Genomic DNA, 21,043 nt, shown 5'->3' on the forward strand with positions numbered 1-21,043 from the left:
TCATGTCTGAATCACTAACTTCAAAGTTGCAAAATGAACCACAAAAAAAATGTAACAATCCAACCCACCTCCACCAACAAGCCAACTGAAATGCTGTGTGAAGGGCCAGCAAGTCACTAACCACTAGGGAGACGAGAGCAGATGGCGGAGCGGGGCCGCCAGCGTCTAGGGTGGGGCCCTGAGGACTTGCCGCCTCGCAGGGACAGAGCTTCAGGTCTACAGAGCAAGCAGGGCTCTGGGCGCAGGTGGCGGGGACCACTATCTGGCAATGTGAATGCATTTCATGCCACTCATTTGAGTACTCGGTTAGGACGGTTAATCTTATGTCTGTGCATTAAAGCACAATAAAAAAGGGGGAAATAAAGGGCCGCAGTAGGGCTGCTGAAGGAAGAGGAAGAGAGAAGCTGGGCGATGGGAACAGTGAAGCGCAGAAGACGAAGACGGAACGGCAGCCCCCACCGTGCCCCCCGGTACCTTTCAGCCTGGTGTGGCTGTGCAGGAGCGGGTCGGCAGAGACCATGCAGGGCCACCACGGGTAGCCGGACACCTTGGACCACACCAGGTCCCCGACCCCGAACCTCAACGGCTGGCCTTCGTCTCTGCTGCTGTTCAGACAGGACTCTCTCTTAGCTGGAACCTGAAAACAAACAAGAGATACGTCAAGTACCCAGCCCTAAATCCAGCTTCCTATCCACAGAAGACCAAGGGCGAGTCAGAGCAGGCTCCATACACACACGTGCACACACACACCTAAAAAGAAGTGTGCTTTCCCTCGGCTCCCTCATCGGTTTTAGCCAACAGCTCTGAGAGCACTTCGTCGAAACTGCTCACCTCCTGCCCTCAGCTAGAAGGTCAGCAAGGGCCTGGCACACAGAGGTGCCCGACGTTGCGAAGGTCTCTGCAGAAATCCACTTCCTTGGCCTGGTGGGAGGCCTTTAGTGGAGCTTTATTCGCAGGCTGGACAAGAATTCTCATGGAATTCATCCTCTGGCCCTCCGCTCCTCTGAGCCCTTGTCTGACAGTCAGTCCTTGGGAGGGAGGACCGCAGGGGGGCCGGGACGCGGGGGCTCGGCAGCAGGCCCAGCCCCACCCCCACCCCCCAAGGCCTGGGCTCCCGGAGCCTCAGCCTCCGCACCTCAGAACCCAGGCCAGGAGGAGGCTGAAGGCCTGGCAAGAGCGGCGCCCTCGCCAGGGGGCTGAGCACAGTCGAATCGCCGACTGGCTTTAAGCCTCAGCCCCACACACGTGCACGGAGGCGAGTGTAGTCGCCACGCCCATCGGGGGTGAGGGCTGGCACAGAGCGGGCGCGTCACACACTCCTACAAAGACACCGGCTCTCAGGCTGACTGTCACCTGAGCCTCGCGCCCACGCCCTCAGGACAGGCAGTATCGTCCCCACTCAGAGGGCGCAGCCAGACTCAGAGAGGCAAAAGCAGGTGACCTGTCCAGGTTTTAACAAAATCAACCGCAGCCTCTTCCCTATAAAGGAGCATGGATCCACCAGGCGGCTTCAAGCAGGGCCACAGCAACCCAGACCACCATCACTGTGATTACGTCAGAGCCGCCCTGCACCCCTCACCCCAGCACTCAACAGACATAAGCCCTGAAGGTCTTCGTTATTTCAGCTCCTCCAGGGAAATGTCCATCCTTTCCTGTCCTATCTGTGGGGCCATAAACAAAATTCCTCACTATAATTTTACAGTGATTCCTCCAGCCTTGGTGAGAAAATACCCAAACTGGCCTCAAGCCCCTGCCCCTCCTCTTGAAAGCGGGCCTGGAGCTTCGCCTGGCCAACGCACAGAGGCCTGCCGGACCCCGTCCATGCGACCGCCGGCTCAGGGACAGGGCGCCACAAAGCCTCTGCAGCTCCTCTGCCAGGGCTGAGGTTCCCGCCTGTCACTGAGGACTTGTGGCACAAACACCGTGTTTTCATCCCACATTCCCACCCCAGACTTCGAAGCCTGAACGTGCATTCACGCGCACTCCAGCACTGCGCTCCGCGCTGGGGACCAGGAGCATGCAGGCAGGAGGCACGCCCCGTGGTCACAGGGGCAAGCCACACGCAGGGCCCCTGCAGCGGACAGTGGTCCCCGGGCGGACAGCGACCGAGGGGAGGCCGGCGGGAGCGCTCCTCAGACAGCACAGACCAGGGAAGCCCCACGGGATCCCCCACTGACCGCCATCAGGCGGAGAGGAGCTCTGTGAAACAGGACCGCCTGAAGGCCGAGGGCTTCGGAATGGCCAAGCCCAGATTCAGAACCTCATGCAGTCTTGACACTTCGTCTCCAGGCCCCAGCTCAACAGGATGTGAGTGTCCCCTCGGCGAGCCCTCAGAGCAAGTGGAGAGCCGGCCACGGGGACCACGCCCACCTCCTATCGCTTCTCACACGTCGCGTGTCCTCCGAGGCCCCCTGCCACCCGCCCAGAGCCCCTCATTCACAAATACCTTTTTGTCCACAGGACTGGAGACCCTGGACACTAGGGCGGCCTCCCCGCGGCCGTGCTCCAGCAAAGAGCCACGCTGTGCGCTTCTCTTGCGGCTCCTCCGGGCCTTGTGCTCCGGTCTCTGTCCGTCTGCTTCCGAACGGGACACGGCGGCCGCACCGTCGCCACATATGGAGGACTCAAAGAGAGGTTTCCCATTCATGTAGGTTTTGGTGATTTTCAGCTTAATTTCCGGAGAGCCATTTTTGACAGGGGTAGTGTGAGGTGGGGTCCCAAGTCCCTTCACTTCCTGGGATTCAAAACGTAGTTTGGCATCGTGAGCACCAGGCTCTCCATTGAAGACGCGGGAGGTGAGGTCTTTCAGCCTCTCAGCCGGGATGAATGGCAGCGCGTCGTGGCCGTTGAACTTCTGCACAACCCCGTCCTGCAGGCCGGCCGAGAGCTGGGCTTTGCTCAGGAACACGGAGCACTCGCGGCTCACATCGCAGCTCGGGGTCTTCCCGTTGGCGCTGCCCAGGACTTCCGGGGCCTGCTTCATCTTCATGCACTTTGCCACCTTTGGAGCAGAAAGAGGGCTTTTCCTGACGCTGAATTCCATTCAGCCTCGGTGCCTCCTTCTCAGAACACTGCAGTGTTGGAAAAAGAGAAAAGAAACACCTTAGTCTCAAACCTCAGATGAGTCCGCCAATGGAACCCTTTATACACTTGGGGAGTTTCCGGGATTCTGAGGCAGTGTATGGTGTTTCCTGTGACTTCGGTCCCAACAGGCAGTTCTAATATCACAGAAATGACAGGAGCCCCAAAACAAGAGTGAAAGGACCAGGACTGGGTTTTCGTGGCGGAACACAAAAGTCGGGCAAGGAAAGGAAGTCACGCCACTGCCCCCGAGCCCTCTGGAAACGGGGGCTGCCCCCCACCTGCCGCCAGGGCAGCACCCAAGGCGGCCAGCGCAAAGCCAGGCCTGGGCAGAGGACAAGAGGAGGGGCCCGAGACACGGCGGGAAGCAGCACCGGGCAGGGGCTCCAGGCCTGCCCACGGCCACTGGGCTGCAAAGCTTAAGCCCAGATGGGCGGGGCAGGTGCCGGCGGGCCCCCTGCCACCGGCCTGGCCCACGCTAACCGTGGGGACAAGGAGGGGGCCCAGCCTCGAGGACACTCATCTCTCCTTGGACAGGGCACACCAAGGACCCCACACGGCACCCGGGGTCAGATGGGCTGCCTGAGCCCCACAGGCAGAGGGGGCTTACCCGGGAGCCGCAGCCCCTCACTCGGGACACCCAGTGAAGGCAGCTCACGGGGAACAGGCCGGCGCCCACTCTGCTGGGAAGACCCCCCCCAAGGCCCCCAACAGCACACCACAACGGCAGCGAGGAGGCCCTCCAAGACGAGCCACCGGGGGGAGCAGAGCACCAAGACGGAGCGCCCCCGTCAGGGTGCCCCCGATGGAGAGCACCGCACCAGAGCTTGGCCCTGTCACCACCAAGGGGCCCCACACCAAGACGCCCCCGGGGGGGCCAGCTCTGTGGGCGCCAGGGACCATCCCCCCACCCCAAGCACACGCTGGGACCATCCGCTGGGACCCACGGGGGGTTTTTAAGGCAAGTCTGAGTGGGTTCCAGTCCCGCTCACATCAGGCTGACTGGACAGAGAGAAGCCGACGGCCTCAAGGCACAGCAGGGCGCGTGTGGCCGGTGAGCAGAGGACACGGACCCCGCCCAGCCCCAGGGTCTACACGGCCCACACGCAGGGCCGCAAGCCCACTCTTACGGGCAAACCGCAGCTCTCTGGCAGCCCGGCAGCCGGGACTCTGCGCTCTCACTTTTGGGAGCCTGGGTTCCGTCCCTGCTCGGGAACTGGGATCCCACAAGTCGCGCAGTGAGGGCCATCCCCCACCAAAAAACTAAAGAAAAGATCAAAACCCCAAAAGAAATGCCACCTCACACAGCACCTATGAGGATGGCTACCCACTATCAGAACAGAAAGCAGGGCCTTGGGGGGACGCGAGGAGCCTGGAGCCCTGCGCACAGGGGCGGGGACGGGAAGGAAACAGCGGGGCTTCTTCAAAGCACCCACAGGACCCACGAGCCCACCTGACACCCCAGGGGACGGAAGGCAGGCACGCGGGGTGTCGGCGCCCCGTGTCCATCCACAGAGCGGGGCGTGCCACAGCCTCAGACAGCAAGGGGAGGCGGACACCTGCCACACACCGACCCCAAGGACGTTACGCGGACAGCAGTACGCCAGTCACAGAAGACGAACAAAGGCTGTGCGGCCGCTTCCTCATGCGTAATCAGAGCCACAGCATTAGCAGGAAGGAGGGCAGGCAGGGGGCCGAGCTGCAGGCTCACAGGACGACACCGCTCTGGAGACGATGGTTGCCACACTGCCTGCACACAACACCCGAATGGCACGCTTCAACACGGCTGAGAGGGGGGACTGCCCTGGGGTCCACGGGCTAAGACTCCGTATTCCCAACGCAGGGGACCTGGGTGTGATCCCTGGTCACAGAAGCAGATTCCACACGCTGCAACCAAGAGCTCTTGTGCTACAGCTGAAAGATCACACATGCCTCAGCTGAGACCCCCCAGCACAGCCAGATAATTGTTTCAAACGGTCAAGACGGTAAATGTTACGAGAGTTTTAACACAACCGAAAGAAAATGAGTCCTCTTAAGAAGAACGTAACGGAAAAAGGGTGACTCCAGGTGCATCACTCACAATATCCAGGATAAAACCAGGACGCGTGCTCGTCTCCTGCAAAAGCACTGAAGTTGCAACCAGCTGTTAGGAACCATCAATAGGAGGATGCGGGAACCCACCAGAGAAAGACACCTGAGGCCAAAGAGGCGGCAGCAGCCGGCAGACAGCAGGAGGAGCGCGCTCAGGACAGCGTCGACACCACGCTCGCGCGGCGGGCGACCCACAGACTGGGAGACAGGCACCGAAGAGGCGCAAGCGCCACGCTGAAGGCTCTGCGCCCCACGTGAGGCTTCCCAGCCGGGGGATCCAACAACAGGGCTGGGCATCCAGCCTTGAGGGCCAGTGGAATTTGATTACAGGCCTTCCAGAGACTCCACCATATCAGTTCAGCCGCTCAGTCGTGTCTGACTCTTTACACAGCACGCCAGGCCTCCCTGTCCATCACCAACTCCCGGAGCTTCCTCAAGCTCATGTCCATCGAGTTGGTGATGCCATCCAGCCATCTCATTCTCTGCCGTCCCCTTTTCCTCCCGCCTTCAATCTTTCCCAGCATCAGGGTCTTTTCCAAGGAGTCAGTTCTTCGCATCAGGTGGCCAAAGTATTGGAGTTTCAGCATCAGTCCTTCCAATGAATATTCAGGACTGATTTCCTTTACGATGGACTGGTTGGATCTCCTTGCAGTCCAAGGGCCTCTCAAGAGTCTTCTCCAACACCACAGCTCAAAAGCATCAGTTCTTCAGTGCTCAGCTTTCTTTATGGTCCAACTCTCACATCCATACATGACTACTGGAAAAACCATAGCTTTGACTAGACGGACCTTTGTCGGCGAAGTAATACTTCTGCTTTTTAATATGCTGCCTCGGTTGGTCATAGTTTTTCTTCCAAGGAGCAGGCATCTTTTAATTTCATGGCTGCAGTCACTGTCCCCAGAGATTCTGGAGCCCAAGAAAATAAAATCTCTCACTGTTTCCATTGTTTCCCCATCTATTTGCCATGAAGTGATGGGACCAGATGCCATGAACTTCGTTTTTTGAATGTTGAGCTTTAAGCCAGCTTTCTCCCTCTCTTCTTTCACTCTAATCAAGAAGCTCTTCAGTTCCTCTTTGCTTTCTTCCCTTTTATAAGGGTGGTATCAAATGCATATCTGAGGTTACTGATATTTCTCCCGGCAATCTTGATTCCAGGTTGTGCTTCATCCAGCCCGGCATTTCGTATGATGTGCTCTGCATGTAAGTTAAATAAGCAGGGTGACAATATACAGCCTTGACGTACTCCTTTCCCAATTTGGAACCAGTCTGTTCCACGTCCAGTTCTAACTGTTGCTTCTTGACCTGCACACAGATTTCTCAGGAGGCAGGTCAGGTGGTTTGGTATTCCCATCTCTTTAAGAATTTACCAGTTTGTTGTGATCCACCCAGTCAAAAGCTTTGGCGTAGTCAATAAAGCAGAAGATGTTTTTCTGGAACTCTCTTGCTTTTTCTATGATCCAAATGATTTGGCAATTTGATCTCCAGTTCCTCTGCCTTTTCTAAATGCAGCTTGAACATCTGGAAGTTCTCGGTTCGTGTCCTGTTGAAGCCTCGCCTGGAGAATTTTGAGCATTACTTTTGCTAGCGTGTGAGATGAGTGCAACCGTGCAGGAGTTTGAACATTCTTTGGCATTGCCTTTGTTTGGGATTGGAATGGAAATTGACCTTTTCCAGTACTGTGGTCACTGCTGAGTTTTCCAAATTTGCTGGCATATTGGGGACAGCACTTTCACAGCATCGTCTTTTAGGATGTGAAGTAGCTCAGCTGGAATTCCATCACCTCCACTAGCTTTGTTCATAGTGATGCTTCCTAAGGCCCACCTGACTTCAAATTCCAGGATGTCTGGCTCTAGGCGAGTGGTCACACCATCGCGGTTATCTGGGTCATGAAGATCTTTTTTGGATAGTTCTGTGTATTCTTGCCACCTCTTAGTATCTTCTGCTTAAGATATCTTAATCTCTTCTGCTTAATAGCTTCTGTTAGGTCCCTACCATTCCTGTCCTTTATTGAGCCCATCTTTGCATGAAATGTTCCCCTGGTGTCTCTGATTTTCCTGAAGAGATCTCGAGTCTTTCCCTTCTATTGTTTTCCTCTACTTCTTTGCACTGATCGCTGAGGAAGCCTTTCTTATCTCTCCTTGCTATTCTATGGAGCTCTGCATTCAGATGGATATATCTCCCCTTTTTTCTTTGCCTTTCACTTGTTTTCTCAGCTACTAAGGCCTCCTCAGACAACCATTCTGCCTTCTTGCGTTTCGTTTTCTTGGGGCTGGTTTTCATCACCGCCTCCTGTACAACATCATGAACCTCCGTCCATGGTTCTTCAGGCACTCTGTCAGATCTAATCCCTTGAATCTATCTGTCACTGTATGCTGCATAATTGTAAGGGATTTGATTTAGGTCATACCTGAATGGTCCAGTGGTTTTCCCTACTTTCTTCAATTTAAGTCTGAATTTGGCAATAAGGAGTTCATGATCTGAGCCACCGTCAGCTCCCCGTCTTGTTTTCACTGACTGTATAGACCTTCTCCATCTTCGACTGCAAAGAATATAATCCGTCTGATTTCAGTACTGACCATCTGATGATGTCCATGTGTAGAGTCATCTCTTGTGCTACTGGAAAAGTGTTTGCTATGACCAGTGCGTTCTCTTGGCAAAACTCTGTTAGCCTTTGCCCTGCTTCATTTTGGACTCCAAGGCCAAACTTGCCTGTTACTCCGGCCACCTCTTAACTTCCTACTTTTGCATCCCAGTCCCCTACGATGAAAAGGACACCTTTTTTCTGCTGTTAGTTCTAGAAGGTCTTGAAGGTCATCACAAAACTGTTCAGCTTCCTTGGCATTCGTGGTTGGGGCATAGATCTGGACTGCTGTGATACTGATTGGTTTGCCTTGGAAATGAACAGAGATCATTCTGTCATTTTTGAGGTTGCACCAAGTGCTGCATTTTGGACTCTTGTTGACTGTAAGGGCTACTGCACTTCTTCTAAGGGATTCTATTCCTGCCCACAGTAGTAGATACAATGGTCATCTGAGTTAGATTCACCCGTCCCGGTCCATTCCAGTTCACTGACTTCTAAACGCTGACGTTCACTCTTGCCACTTCCTGTCTGACCACTTCCAATTCACCTGGATTCATGGACCTAACATTCCAGGTTCCTGTGCAGCACTGTTCTTTACAGCACTGGACTTTACTTTCATCACGTCACACCCACAGCTGGGCGCTGTTTTCAGTCTGGCTGTGTCTTCATTCTTTCTGGAGTCATTTCTCCACTGATCTCCAGCAGCATGTTGGGCACCTACCGACCTGGGAGTTCATCTCTCAGTGTCCTATCTTTCTGCCTTTTCATACTGTCCATGGGGTTCTCAAGGCAGGAACGCTGATGTGGCTTTCCATCCCCTTCTCCAGGGGCCCACGTTTGTCAGAACTCCCCGCCGTCACTGGTCCATCGTGGGTGGCCCCACACGGCACGGCTCATAGTCTCACCAAGTCAGACAAGGCTGTGGTCCACGTGGTCAGTTTGGTTAGTTTTCTGTGATTGTGGTTTTCCTTCTCTCTGCCCTCTGATGGATAAAGATAAGAGGCTTGTGGAAGCTTCCTGATGGAAGAGACTGACTTAGGGGGAATCTGGGTCTTGTTCTGATGGGCGGGGCTGTGTTCCCTCCCTGTTGTTTGGCCTGAGGGCAAGCTATGCTAGAGATAATGTCAGTGATGGTGACCTCCTGGAAAAGGACTTACGCCAACACTGCTGTATCCAGTGCCCCCGACCCCACGGGCCACTGTCAGCCCACGCCTCCACCGGAGGCTGCTGGACGCTCCCAGGCACAGCTGGCTCGGTCTCTGGTGGGGCAATGCTCCTCTCTCCCGGCTCCTGGCGCGCAAGCTTTTGCCTGTGCCCTGCAACGGCCTGTCTCCCCGGTCCTGTGGCAGCTCCACAGTCAAGCCCCACTGGCCTCCAAAGCCAAATCCCCTGGATGTCCTCAACGCCCGCCCGAGGGAGACCCAGTTTTTCCCTTTGTCAGCCCCCCTCATCAAAAAGCTGACATACGCTTCTCAGCCTCGGCCTCACAGGGCAGACAGAAGAAACGAGAGAAGCAGTCTCGGAGCAGCTGAAACAAAAACAGACCACAGAAAGTTAACCACGACAAGAAAGCAGAAAGTTATCTCCCAGGTGAAGGGACAAAATAAAACCCCAGAAAAGCAACTAAGTGAAGTGGAGACAGGCAACCTTCCAGAAAAAGAATTCAGAATAACGATCATGAAGACGATCCGGGATCTCGAGAAAGGATGACGATTGTGAAGATGGTCCGGGATCTCGAGAAAGAATAATGACAGTGAAGATGATCCAGGATCTCGGGGAAATGGTGGAGGCAAAGATTTAGAAAATGCAAGAACTGTTTACCAAAGACCTAGAAGAAGGAAAGAACAAGCAGAGACAAACACACACTGGAAGGAAGCATCAGCAGGTAACCGAGGCAGCAGACCTGGAGGACACACACAGAGACGAACACACGCTGGAAGACGAAGGGAAGTGAAGTTGCTCAGTCGTGTCCGACTCTGCAACCCCGTGGATTGTAGCCCACCAGGCTCCTCCATCCAGGGGATTCTCCATGCAAGAATACCGGAGTGGGTTGCCATTTCCTTCTCCAGGGAATCTTCCTAACCCAGGGATCGAACCCAGGTCTCCTGCACTGCAGGCAGACGCTTTAACCTCTGAGCCCCACTGGAAGGAATCGTCAGCAAGTAACTGAGGCAGAAGACCTGGAGGACAGAAATGGCCTGGAGGACAGAATGGGGGAAGTCACTGCCACAGAGCAGAATACAGAAAAAAGAACAAAAAGAAATGAAGACAGCCTAAGAGACTGCTGGCACAACATTAAACGCACCAACATTGGCATTACAGGGGTCCCAGGAGGAGAAGACAGAGACAAAGGACCTGAGAAAATATCTGAAGAGATAATAGCTGAAGACTTCCTGAACATGGGAAAGGAAAGCGTCAGCCACGTCCAGGAAGCACAGAGTCCCAGGAAGGACAAACTCAGAGAGGGACACAGCCAGACACAGGGAAACCAAGCTGACAAGACCTGAAGACAGAGGTAAGCGCTCAAAGCACCACGGGAAAACGACAGACCGCATACAAGGGGACGCCCGTCAGGCTGACTTCCCGAGAGAGACTGCAAGTCAGAAGGGAATGGCACGGTACACTTTAAATGATGAAAGGGAAGCACCTATAACCAAGAATACTCCACCCAGCAAGACGCTCCTTCAGATTCGGTGGAGAAATCAAACGCTTTCCAGACAAGCAAAAGTTAAGAGAATTCAGCACCACCCAACCAGCTTTACAACAAATGCAAACGGAATTTCTCTAGATGGGAAACACAGAGAAGGAAGAGACCTACGGAAAACAATAAACCCAAACAATGAAGAAAACAGCAATGGGATCACACCTATCAATCATTCCCTTAAATGTAAACGGATTAAATGCACCAACCAGAAGACACAGATGGGCTGAGTGGACGAAAACGTGTGCACCTCCACTCAAAACACTCTGCTTCACCCCCAGCTGCATGTAATTATTTTATATTGTTAAGTTAACTGTGTTCCCATTATGGCTTGCAATTGTAATTATCTTTTATTTTCTGTCTGGTTATTGATTGAGAAAAGCTATGACCAACCTAGACAGCATATTAAAAAGCAGAGACATTAACTTTGCCGACAAAGGTCCATCTAGCCAAAGCTATGGTTTTTCCAGTAGTCAGGTATGGATGTGAGAGTTGGACCATAAAGAAAGCTGAGCACTTAAGAATGATGCTTCTGAACTGTGGTGTTGGAGAAGACTCTTGAGAGTCCCTTGGACAGCAAGGAGATCAAACAGTCAATCGTAAAGGAAATCAGTTCTGAATATTTACTGGAAGGACTGATGCTGAAGCTGAAGCTCCAATACTTTGGCCACCTGATGTGACTCCCTGGAAAAGACCCTGATGCTGGGAAAGACTGAAGGTGGGAGGAGACGGGAACGACAGAGGATGAGGTGGTTGGAAGGCATCACTGACTCGGCAGACATGAGTTTGAGCAAGCTCCACGAGTTGGTGACGGACAGGGACGCCTGGCGTGCTGCAGTCCGTGCGGTCGCAGAGTCAAGTATGATTGAGTGACTGAACTGACTGATTGTGACACCCGACTGTGGAAAGTGATACACATCTTTTACTATTGGGATTATGTAGTTATTACTCAATACCATTGTATCATGACTGGTCAGTAGAAAAACAATAGAACTCTGTATCACCAAAACTAGGGTCTAAAAGGAAAACCTGCTACCACTTTTTAAACTCCAGATGTGTTACAGAACTATCTTGAAGTTCTTTTGAAAAATACAAATGTTCAGCTATTGCTTTTTTCCTCCAGACTCCAGATATGTTTCTAAGGGGCAGTCATGTTTAAAAACAGCTCCACTGTATGATGACCTCTCACTTTCCTCTAGTTTGCTTCACTTTCTCGATTTCATATGCACCTGAAGCATAGGAAGTTAACCGTGCTTTAATAAAATATATGTATTATAGCAAAGAAACTTGAAAATAGCTCAGTAGAAATGATCTTTAAAAAAGAGTAAAAATTAATAAAAAGAAAGAAACAGAGCCTCCGTGATCTATTTTGTTGTTCCGTCGCTCAGGCGTGCCCGACTCTCTGCGACCCCACGGACGGCAGCACGCCAGGCCTCCCTGTCCATCACCAACTCCCAGAGCCTGCTCAAACTCATGTCCATCGAGTTGGTAATGCCATCCAGGCATCTCATCCTCTGCCGTCCCCTTTTCCTCCCGCCTTCAATCTTTCCCAGCATCAGGGTCTTTTCAAATGAGTCAGTTCTTCGCATCAGGCGGCCGAAGTATTGGAGCTTCAGCATCAGTCCTTCCAATGAATATTCAGGACTGATTTCCTTTATGATGGACTGGTTGGATCTCCTGGTAGTCCAAGGGATTCTCAAGAATCTTCTCCAACACCACAGTTCAAAAGCATCAATTCTTCAGTGCTCAGCCTTTCTTTCTGTCCAGCTCTCACATCCATCCATGACTACTGAAAAAAATCATAGCTCTGACTACACGGACCTTTGTAGGTAATATCTCTAGTCCTGTCTATAGGTAACATCTAGTATTAAAACTAGACAGAGTTTTAATACTCTGTCTAGGTTTGTCATTGCTTTTCTCCCAAGGAGCAAGCATCTTTTAATCTCACGGCTGCAGTCACCATCTGCAGCGATTTTGAAAGGGAAAGGGAGGTCACTCAAGTCGTGTCTGACTTTTCGCGACCCCATGGATTGCAGCCTACCAGGCTCCTCCGTCCATGGGATTTTCCAGGCAAGAGTACTGGAGTGCGGTGCCATCACCTTCTCCGATGAATGAGTCTACCTATCTGTAAAAATGTGCCTGATGGAAACAGTGCGATCACTAGGTTATCACACTGCGCGAGCCCAGTTGTCAAGAGTGATTCTGGAGCCCAGGAAAATAAAACCTGTCACTGTTCCCACTGTTTCCCCATCTATTTGCCGTGAAGTGATGGGACTGGATGCCATGATCTTCGTTTTCTGAATGTTGAGTTTTAAGCCAGCTTTTTCACTCTCCTCTTTCACTTTCATCAAGAGGCTCTTTAATTCTTCTTCACTTTCTGCCATAAAGGTGGTGTCATCTGCATATCTGAGGGTATTGATATTTCTCCCAGCAATCTTGATTCTAGCTTGTGCTACAGACCAACATCAAAGGGTCTGGATTCCTACTCCTACCCAGAGGAGAGGGAAGAAACAATGAGATAGAAAAAAACATTTGGGAAAGATTAAACAGAAAAATTTTCATATTCAGTGAGACATAAATTCAGAGATTCAAGAAACTCAGCAAATCTCAGCAGAAGTGAAGTGAACTGAACTGAAAGTCGCTTAGTTGTGCCAAACTCTCTGCAACCCCCTGGACTATATATACATGTATACACTATACTATACTATACACTATACTGTATACACATATAGTCCATGGCCTTCTCCAGGCCAGAATACTGGAGTGGGGAGCCTTTCCTTTCTCCAGCGGATCTTCCCAACCCAGGTCTCCTGCATCACAGGTGGATTCTTTGCCAGCTGAACCACAGGGGAAGCCCAAATCTCAGCGGGATGTATGTAAAAGAACCCACACCCAGGTACAGTCAGCGGAAACATTTAAACCAATATAAAGAAAAGCCCTGAAGAGCAGAGGGGGGACAAAAGGCCCATTAAATACAAACCAGTGACATGGACGGCCATTCACTTCTCATGAGAAACAGAAGCCAGCCATGATCAGAGTAACGGGGGAAAGGGAAGAGACTGTCCACCTGGTATCTGATATCCAGAAGAAAGATTCTGTAAGAATGATGACTAAATATATTTTAAAAGAAACACCAATTAGGAAGTTGCTGCCGTCAGGCCTCCACTATGAGAAATGCCAACAGGAGCTCTTGCGGCTGGTGAGGAGTGAGAGCAGGGCGACACTGGGCCTTCGGGAAGGAATGAGGGCACCGGAAACGGAAGGAATGAGGGCACCGGAAACGGAAGGAATGAGGGCACCGGAAACGGAAGGAATGAGGGCACCGGAAACGGAGAGCGCGAGAGAGGCCTGAGGGCCCTCGGCTTCTGGACACTCACGTGACTGCAGAAGGCGCAACGCCGCGCTACAGCCGCACAGACACGGCAGACACCAGCTGCAGCCCCGCGCTCGCCGCCCAGAGGCCCTGCCGAGCCCCAGGCAGCCTGTGCGAGTGAAGGACGCGAACGGCAGCCCTGGGCAGCGCACAGCTCAGACCGCGACACCAGGAGACAGAGCCGACAGACGCAACCAAGAGGTCAGTCGCCAACACTCAGGTCTGGAATCCTCACACACAGGTTCGGACTTCTGGCTCCCCTCAGGATTTAGTGCCAGGCCTAGGGGAGCATGACCTACATGTGAACCACATTTCCAAGACTGCCTGCTCCTGCTGGAATTTTCAAGTTCTTTCACATCTTCGCATGCATCACACACAGCTCTTAGCGTCTGGTCTGTGCAGACCTGCGCCTGCTGCTGGCACTCTACCCTCGCGCAGGCACTTGTTTCTCTGTGCATCTGGCCTGCATCCCTCCCTCAGCTGGAAACTGCGGCTGCTCACTACTCCCCAGGATTCCATCTGGGACGACGCCTGAAGGCACAGCCCCCTAGAGAGGGTCCACTCTCACGCCCACCACAGCACTGACCACTGACTTGACCTTTCAAGGAGTTTTCGTTTTTTACCAAGGTTATACCAGTAAGTTAGGAAATCTTTCATTCTATCTGGCACTCCAAGAAAAACAAAAAACCCAACCAAGAGGCAGAAAACCTGCAAAGCCCACAGAAACCACGGAAGAACGGCCCAGAGGGCTTCGCCCAGAGGGCTCAGTGACCCTCAATCGGGGGAGAGGGACGAGCTTTAAGAGCAGCGCAGAGAACAACAGGACCCGTGTGCACACCCGCCCGTCCAGCAGGGCAGCCTTCAGCATCGTACCGGCCTGCCCCAAGTTGTTCTGGCACAGAAGGCCTCTGGACAGTGTGCGCCTCCAGCCGAAGACCGGCAAGACGGGCTCAGGGCACCCGGGGCCCCAGGCGAGAGAAGCCAGGCTCAGCCCAGCAGGCTGCCTTCCGCCCACCACACACCCACAGCAGCGTCCTGGGGCTCTGGTTCTCTGTGCCCACAGCACCCACCGGGAGCCCCAAGTCCAACGGCTAGAAGCCAGACACAAGCTCCCAGCGCAGCACCACCTCCTGCAGGCCTGGGACAGGGTGACTGTCCTAACAAAGATGGCATCTGCCTGTTCAGGAAGCCCAAGTCCCACTCAGTCCCCCACCATCAGTTCACAAAGCACCCTTCCAGGCTGCGGAACTGAGAGCTGCTGCATGGGGTTTGCATGCCCAGAAATGCTGCCACACCAGGCCTGCGATTTGACCAACACAGCTGATTTCCGCTGTGTCGATATAAAAACAAGCTCAACTCAGTCTTCCCAACTGCTGTGTATTACTCATCACGCAAACACAGCATTCCTACTGTTCAAATTTCTCCCATCGTGGAAAGTGACGGAGAGCTTCCCAAACATCACTACGTAAGGCCGGCACACCTCTCCCGTCAAAACCAGAGAAGTAGTACAAAGAAAAGCTATCGACCAAGATCAGTACAGTAGGACCGTAAAAAAAAATGACACGACAGCAGCAAATCAAACCCAGTTATTACCATACATATTACAATAAGGTATCACAGCTACAGAGCATTTATTCACAAATGATGGTTCAACAGTACGATGAACTCCGTTACCATTTTAACACGTTTCACGACATTTCTGGTGAAGATGCCAAATTATTACTTTTTTTAAAGAAAAAGAAGTGAGCTATGTATATCACCTAATTCAAAACAAGAGAGGGAAATCTCCAGATCCAGAAATGAGGCGTGAAGAGCAAGGAGCCTCCGGGCACAGCAGCAGGGGACAGGACACAGGCCTCCGAGCCGGGCGTGGAGCAGCGGGCAGGGCCAGCTGGGCGCCTGGCCCCGAAGAGCTGCAGGCTCAGCAGGCACAGAGTGCGGGACCGTGGCCTGGGCCAGCCTCGGGCTCCACCACTGCCTCCTCTCGGCAAGTGACCGCCCCCGCGCTCCAGCTCCTGGGGACGGAGCGCCAGCCTCGCCACGGGTCAGCGGTCAGAGTGCTGTGTGCTGAGCTGCCCCTCCAGCCCCCCAGGGCTGGGCCCACAGCAAACACCCCCGGAGGCCCCCGGAGACACAGTCACCCTCAAAAACTGCCTGAGAAGGCGGTGGGGGCCCAAACCCCGAGCCAAGAAACAAATGGTGGGCCTGGGAGGAGCAGCACTGCACAGCCCTGCCAGGCAGCTGGGGCTGCTCAGGGGCTTCTCCACCCCAGAGATGGCCGGGGGCATGCCCCGTGGAGGACCGCAGGGAGAGCAGTCACCCCACGCTGCTCAGCACAGCCAGAATCCGCCACACGGACGGCACCGGCTGCCTGAGCGGATGCGGAGCAGCAGAAGTCTCCTCACTGCTGCTGGGAACACACTTTCGTGGTTGCTCACAACACTGAAGACACTCTCATCATACGGTCCAGCAATCCCACTCCTTGGAATTTACCCAAGGAAGCTGAACACTTCCATCCGCAAGAAAACCTGCACAAGGAGGTGTGTGTCAGTTTTATCTCATCGTTGCCAAAACCTGGGAGCGATCAAGGTGTCCTTCAGCAGGCGGATGAATCGATCAACTGACCCTCAGATGACACAGTGTTATTCAGCCTTAAAAAGGATGAGTACCGAGGCATGCTGCAGCACGGACACGCCCCGCACGCATCCTGCTAAGCGAGGAAAGCGGCCCTCAGAAGGACGAGGGCTGTGTGGCTCCACTGTGTTTGGTCACACCGCACAGCTTGCTGTAGCTCAGCTGGTAAAGAACGCACCTGCACCGTGGGGGACCTGGGTTCGATCCCTCGGTTAGAAAGATCCCCTGGAGAAGGGAACAGCTATCCACTCTGATACTCTGGTCTGGAGAATTCCACCACTGTATAGTCCATGAGGTCACGAAGAGTCGGACGCAACCTTCACTTTTTCACACAGCTTGCAGGATATTAAGTTCCTCAGCCAGAGGTTGAACCCACGCCCTCAGCAGTGAGATCGCAGAGTCCTACCCCGCGGCCTTCCTCAGCGACCAACGCAGTGAAATTGCACCGAGGAAAACAACAGAACGGGAAAGACGAGAGCTCCCTTCAAGAAAATCAGAGGCCAAGGGAACATCTCACGCCAAGACGGGCTCAATAAAGGACAGAAACGGCATGGGTCTAACAGGAGCAGAAGACAGTAAGAAGAGGGGGCGAGAATACACAGGAGAACTGTACAAAAAAGATCTTCACAACCCAGATAGTCACGATGGTGTGATCACTCACCTGGAGCCAGACATCCTAGAATGCAAAGTGGGCCTTAGGAAGCATCACTATGAACAAAGCTAGTGGAGGTGATGGCATTCCAGCTGAGCTGTTTCAAATCCTAGAAGATAATGCTGTGGAAGCGCTGCACTCCATATGCCAGCAAATTTGGAAAACTCAGCAGTGGCCACAGGACTGGAAAAAGTCAGCTTTCATTCCAATCCCAAAGAAAGGCAATGCCAAAGAATGCTCAAACTACCGCACAACTGTACTCATCTCACACGCTAGCAAAGTAATACTCAAAATTTTCCAATCCAGGCTTCAACTGTCCGTGAACCGTGAACTTTCAGATGTTCAAGCTGGATTCAGAAAAGGCAGAGGAACCAGAGATCAAGTTGCCAACATCCACTGGATCATAGAAAAAGCAAGAGAGTTACAGAAAAACATCTATTTCTGCTTTACTGACTACACCAAAGTCTTTCACTGTGTGGATCAGAACAAACTGTGGAAAATTCTTCAAGAGATGGGAATATCAGAATACCTGACCTGCCTCCTGAGAAATCTGTATGCAGGTCAAGAAGCAACAGTTGGAACTGGCTATGGAACAACAGACTGGTTCCAAATAGGAAAAGGAGCATGTCAAGGCTGTATATTGTCACCATGCTTGTTTAACTTATGTGCAGGGTACATCATGAGAAACACTGGGCTGGACGAAGCACAAGCTGGAATCAAGATTGCCAGGAGAAATATCTATAACCTCAGATGTGCAGATGATACCACCCTTATGGCAGAAAGTGAAGAACTAAAGAGCCTCTTGATGAAACTGAAAGAGGAGAGTGAAAAAGTTGGCTTAAAACTCAACAATCAGAAAACTAAGATCATGGCATCCAGTCCCATCACTGCATGCCAAATAGATGGGGAAACAATGGAAACAGTGACAGATTTTATTTTTTAGGCTCCAAAATCACTGCAGATGGTGAGTGCAGCCATGAAATTAAAAGACACTTGCCCCTTGGAAGAAAAGCTATGACCATCCTAGACAGCATATTAAAAAGCAGAGACATTCCTTTGCCAACAAAGGACCATCTAGTCAGAGCTGTGGTTTTCCCAGTGGCCGTGTACGGATGTGAGAGCTGAACTATAAGGAAAGCTGAGCACCACAAGAATTGATGCTTTCGAACTGTGGTGTTGGAGAAGACTCTTAAGAGTTGCTTGGACTGCAAGGAGATCAAACCAGTCAATCCTGAAGGAAGTCAACCCTGAATACTCACAGGAAGGACTGACACCGAAGCTGAAACTGCAATACTTTGGCCACCTGATGCAAAGGACTGACTCATTTGAAAAGGCTCTGACGCTGGGAAAGATTGAAGGCAGGAGGAAAAGGGGACAGCAGAGGATGAGATGGTTGGACGGCATCACTGACTCCGTGGACATGAGTTTGAGGAAGCTCTGGGAGCTGGTGATGGACTGGGAGGCCTGGAGTGCTGAAGTCCACAGGGTCGCAAAGAGTCAGACACGACTGAGCGACTGAACTGAACTGAACCCCTGGACCACCAGGGAACTCCCGGACTGCACTTACATGAGGTCCCGAGAGTAATCAAATTCATAGAGACAGAAGTGCTGATAGAAAGGCAGCCTGCAAGGGAATGGGGGAGAGAGAAGAGCTGGTGCTCAACTGGAACCAGCCTCCGTCTCGCGAGGCGGGAAAGCCCTGGAGCAGGCGGCAGGAACGGGTGCACGGCGACGCGGGCGCACTCGGTGCCCCGGACGCTGCGCGAAGACGGGGAAGGCGGCGCCTGCGCACGTGCACGTGTGAGGCACGTTCTGCTTCCAGGGGGTTTACATCCCTTGGGGTTCCAGGAGAGACTAGCAAGGATGGGGAAGGCGATTTTCAGAAGGATAACGATGGAGATTCTTCCAGAGATGGAGCTAAACTTCAGCCTTCAGATCAAAAAGGACACCCAGGGTGCTGAGCAGAATAAAGAGAAACAAATCAGTACTTAAACACTCACTTTTGTGAACGTGAAGGACAAAAAGAAAATCTTCAGACCTAAGTCCCCGTAAAGAATAAGTTAGTGGACAGACTTCAGCCGAGGAGAGGGACAGAAACACAGGCTTTGTGCGGCCTCGACTGAGAGAAGCAGATGGCGGAGCCTCTCCAAGTGCTCAGGGAAGAGAGAATTTCTCCTCTAAATTATTACCAAGCATGAGCCAAAGTGTATATTCAGACATGCAAAAACTAAGGCAGTCTAGTATTCACATTCCTTCCACAAAAGGAACGCTGAAAGGCACACTAGAGCAAAGCTACAAGCCCAGGAGGAGAAGCAGGGTGCAGGGAACAAGTGGGGAGGGGGCTTAGAACAAACGTGAGGCTTCTTTCTCACATTTACTTACACTCCTTACAGAAACCCCAACTAAAAAGACCGTCAGGAATTTCAGGGACTTCCCCGGTGGTCCAGTGGTTAAGAGTGTGCTGTGCAACGCAGGCGATGAGGGTTTGATCCCAGGCCGGGGAACTAACACCCAGCATGCCACGGGCCAACTAAGCCCACGCAGCCCACATGCCTCAGCCAGGGTCTGTGCGCCGTAACAAAAGATCCCACACGACGCAACAGAGATCTGACGCAGCCAGATAAACAAGTAAGTCTTTTCAGAACAGAATGGCAAACGAAGGGTCGGTCCACAAGGACAAAGACAGCAGACGAGCCAGTCAGGAGGGCGGCCGCGGCGAAGCTGAAGGGGAGAGCCACCTCTCCAGGAGGGAGCTGCTGCTGCTGCTGCTGCTGCTGCTGCTGCTGCAGGGAGGCTGGCGGCTCAGGGCGCCCCTCGTCTACAAAACCTTTCCCTTTTAAAATGTCTAAAAACAAAATGCAACACAGTCATTATAAAAGAAAAGAAAACCGTGATGCCGTTACAGTGAAAACTGAGACTGTGTTAGTTAAAGCAGAAACTAACAGCTCTGAGTGACGAACGGTTTTCCAAGGGGACTGAGGGGAGGGTGGGGGGAGCCGAGCATCGCGTGCGGCCTCGTGTAACAAGCTCTGAAGATGGCGCAACCCACTCCACGCACATCACAGACGCTCCACGGCAGGTGCTGGCGCGGCAGGCGGCTGGGGAGGCCACACGGAACGGGGGGCGGGGGGGCCACGATGAAGGGCAAAGCACCACTCTCCAAAGAAGTGCCCGGATGACCGACCAGCATTCAGAACCAGCCAGTGCGCACAGGCCCGGTTCCAACATGCAGAAGCAGAGCAGTAAACAAAGCACACACCTTGTTCTTGGGGAGCTGATACTCCAGAGGGGGCAACAGAGGGTCTAAAGTACAGACGAGAGAGGGGAGGGCCTGGGGGAGGGTGCAGGGGTGGCGCAAGAGTGTCCTCCCTGCGCTCAGGACGCCTCCGCGCCCGCCCTCCCAGAGCTCCCAGGTGCAGCTACAGCCTGCGGAGCCCATGCTGCGACGCTGAGCCGAGTCCCCGGGGGCAGGCTCAGTGCCGGACAGCAGGCAGGCCTCCCCCAGAGCCCAGAGAGGCACCAAGCTCGTCACTCGTACGGAAGCAGGAGAGAGACAAACGGAAAAGTCAAGTCTGCAGGCACGACGGGAGCAGGCACACACACTCCCTAACACACCCTTGCTTTCCAACATTTTGCACAAGTCTCCCTGGAACAGACTGGTCCTGCCTTCGCGGAATGACCCCAGGACGCCCCGTCTCAGGGGAAAGAGCTCCGTGTGGAGCACCGGGATCAGCATGGAGTCTGCCACAGAACAGGGGCTGAGGACGCAACAGCTCGTCACCCTGACAGACTGTCCACCGAGAGGCTTTACCTACAGAATGGAGGACTGACTCACAGCCGAAGCTTCGCTCCCTCTGCACACAGTGAGGCCTTTATGACGGACCTGCTCCTCGTTCTGTGCTCACTTCAGGGACGCGCAGCACACAGGCC

At 53.1% G+C, this 21,043-nt stretch overlaps 1 protein-coding gene across 13 annotated transcripts in view; it reads right to left on the minus strand.

The window, feature by feature from the left end:
- Nucleotides 1-21,043, minus strand: part of NSD2 (nuclear receptor binding SET domain protein 2) — a 76,838-nt gene that overhangs the window by 40,568 nt on the left and 15,227 nt on the right. For all 13 annotated transcript variants that reach the window (XR_006060237.2, XM_027971308.3, XM_027971305.3 and 10 more), the window contains 2 exons: nt 2,447-3,071; nt 475-637 (listed from right to left, as the gene is read on the minus strand). Coding sequence is in view for 12 of the 13 variants with exons in the window: in XM_027971308.3 (XP_027827109.1) it covers nt 475-637; nt 2,447-3,043 (760 nt within the window). In the remaining variant the exon portion in view is untranslated. The remainder of the gene's footprint in view (nt 1-474; nt 638-2,446; nt 3,072-21,043) is intronic.

The sequence above is a fragment of the Ovis aries genome, chromosome 6 (genome assembly GCF_016772045.2).
Source record: "Ovis aries strain OAR_USU_Benz2616 breed Rambouillet chromosome 6, ARS-UI_Ramb_v3.0, whole genome shotgun sequence".
In the NCBI taxonomy this organism is placed as follows: Eukaryota; Metazoa; Chordata; class Mammalia; order Artiodactyla; family Bovidae; genus Ovis; species Ovis aries.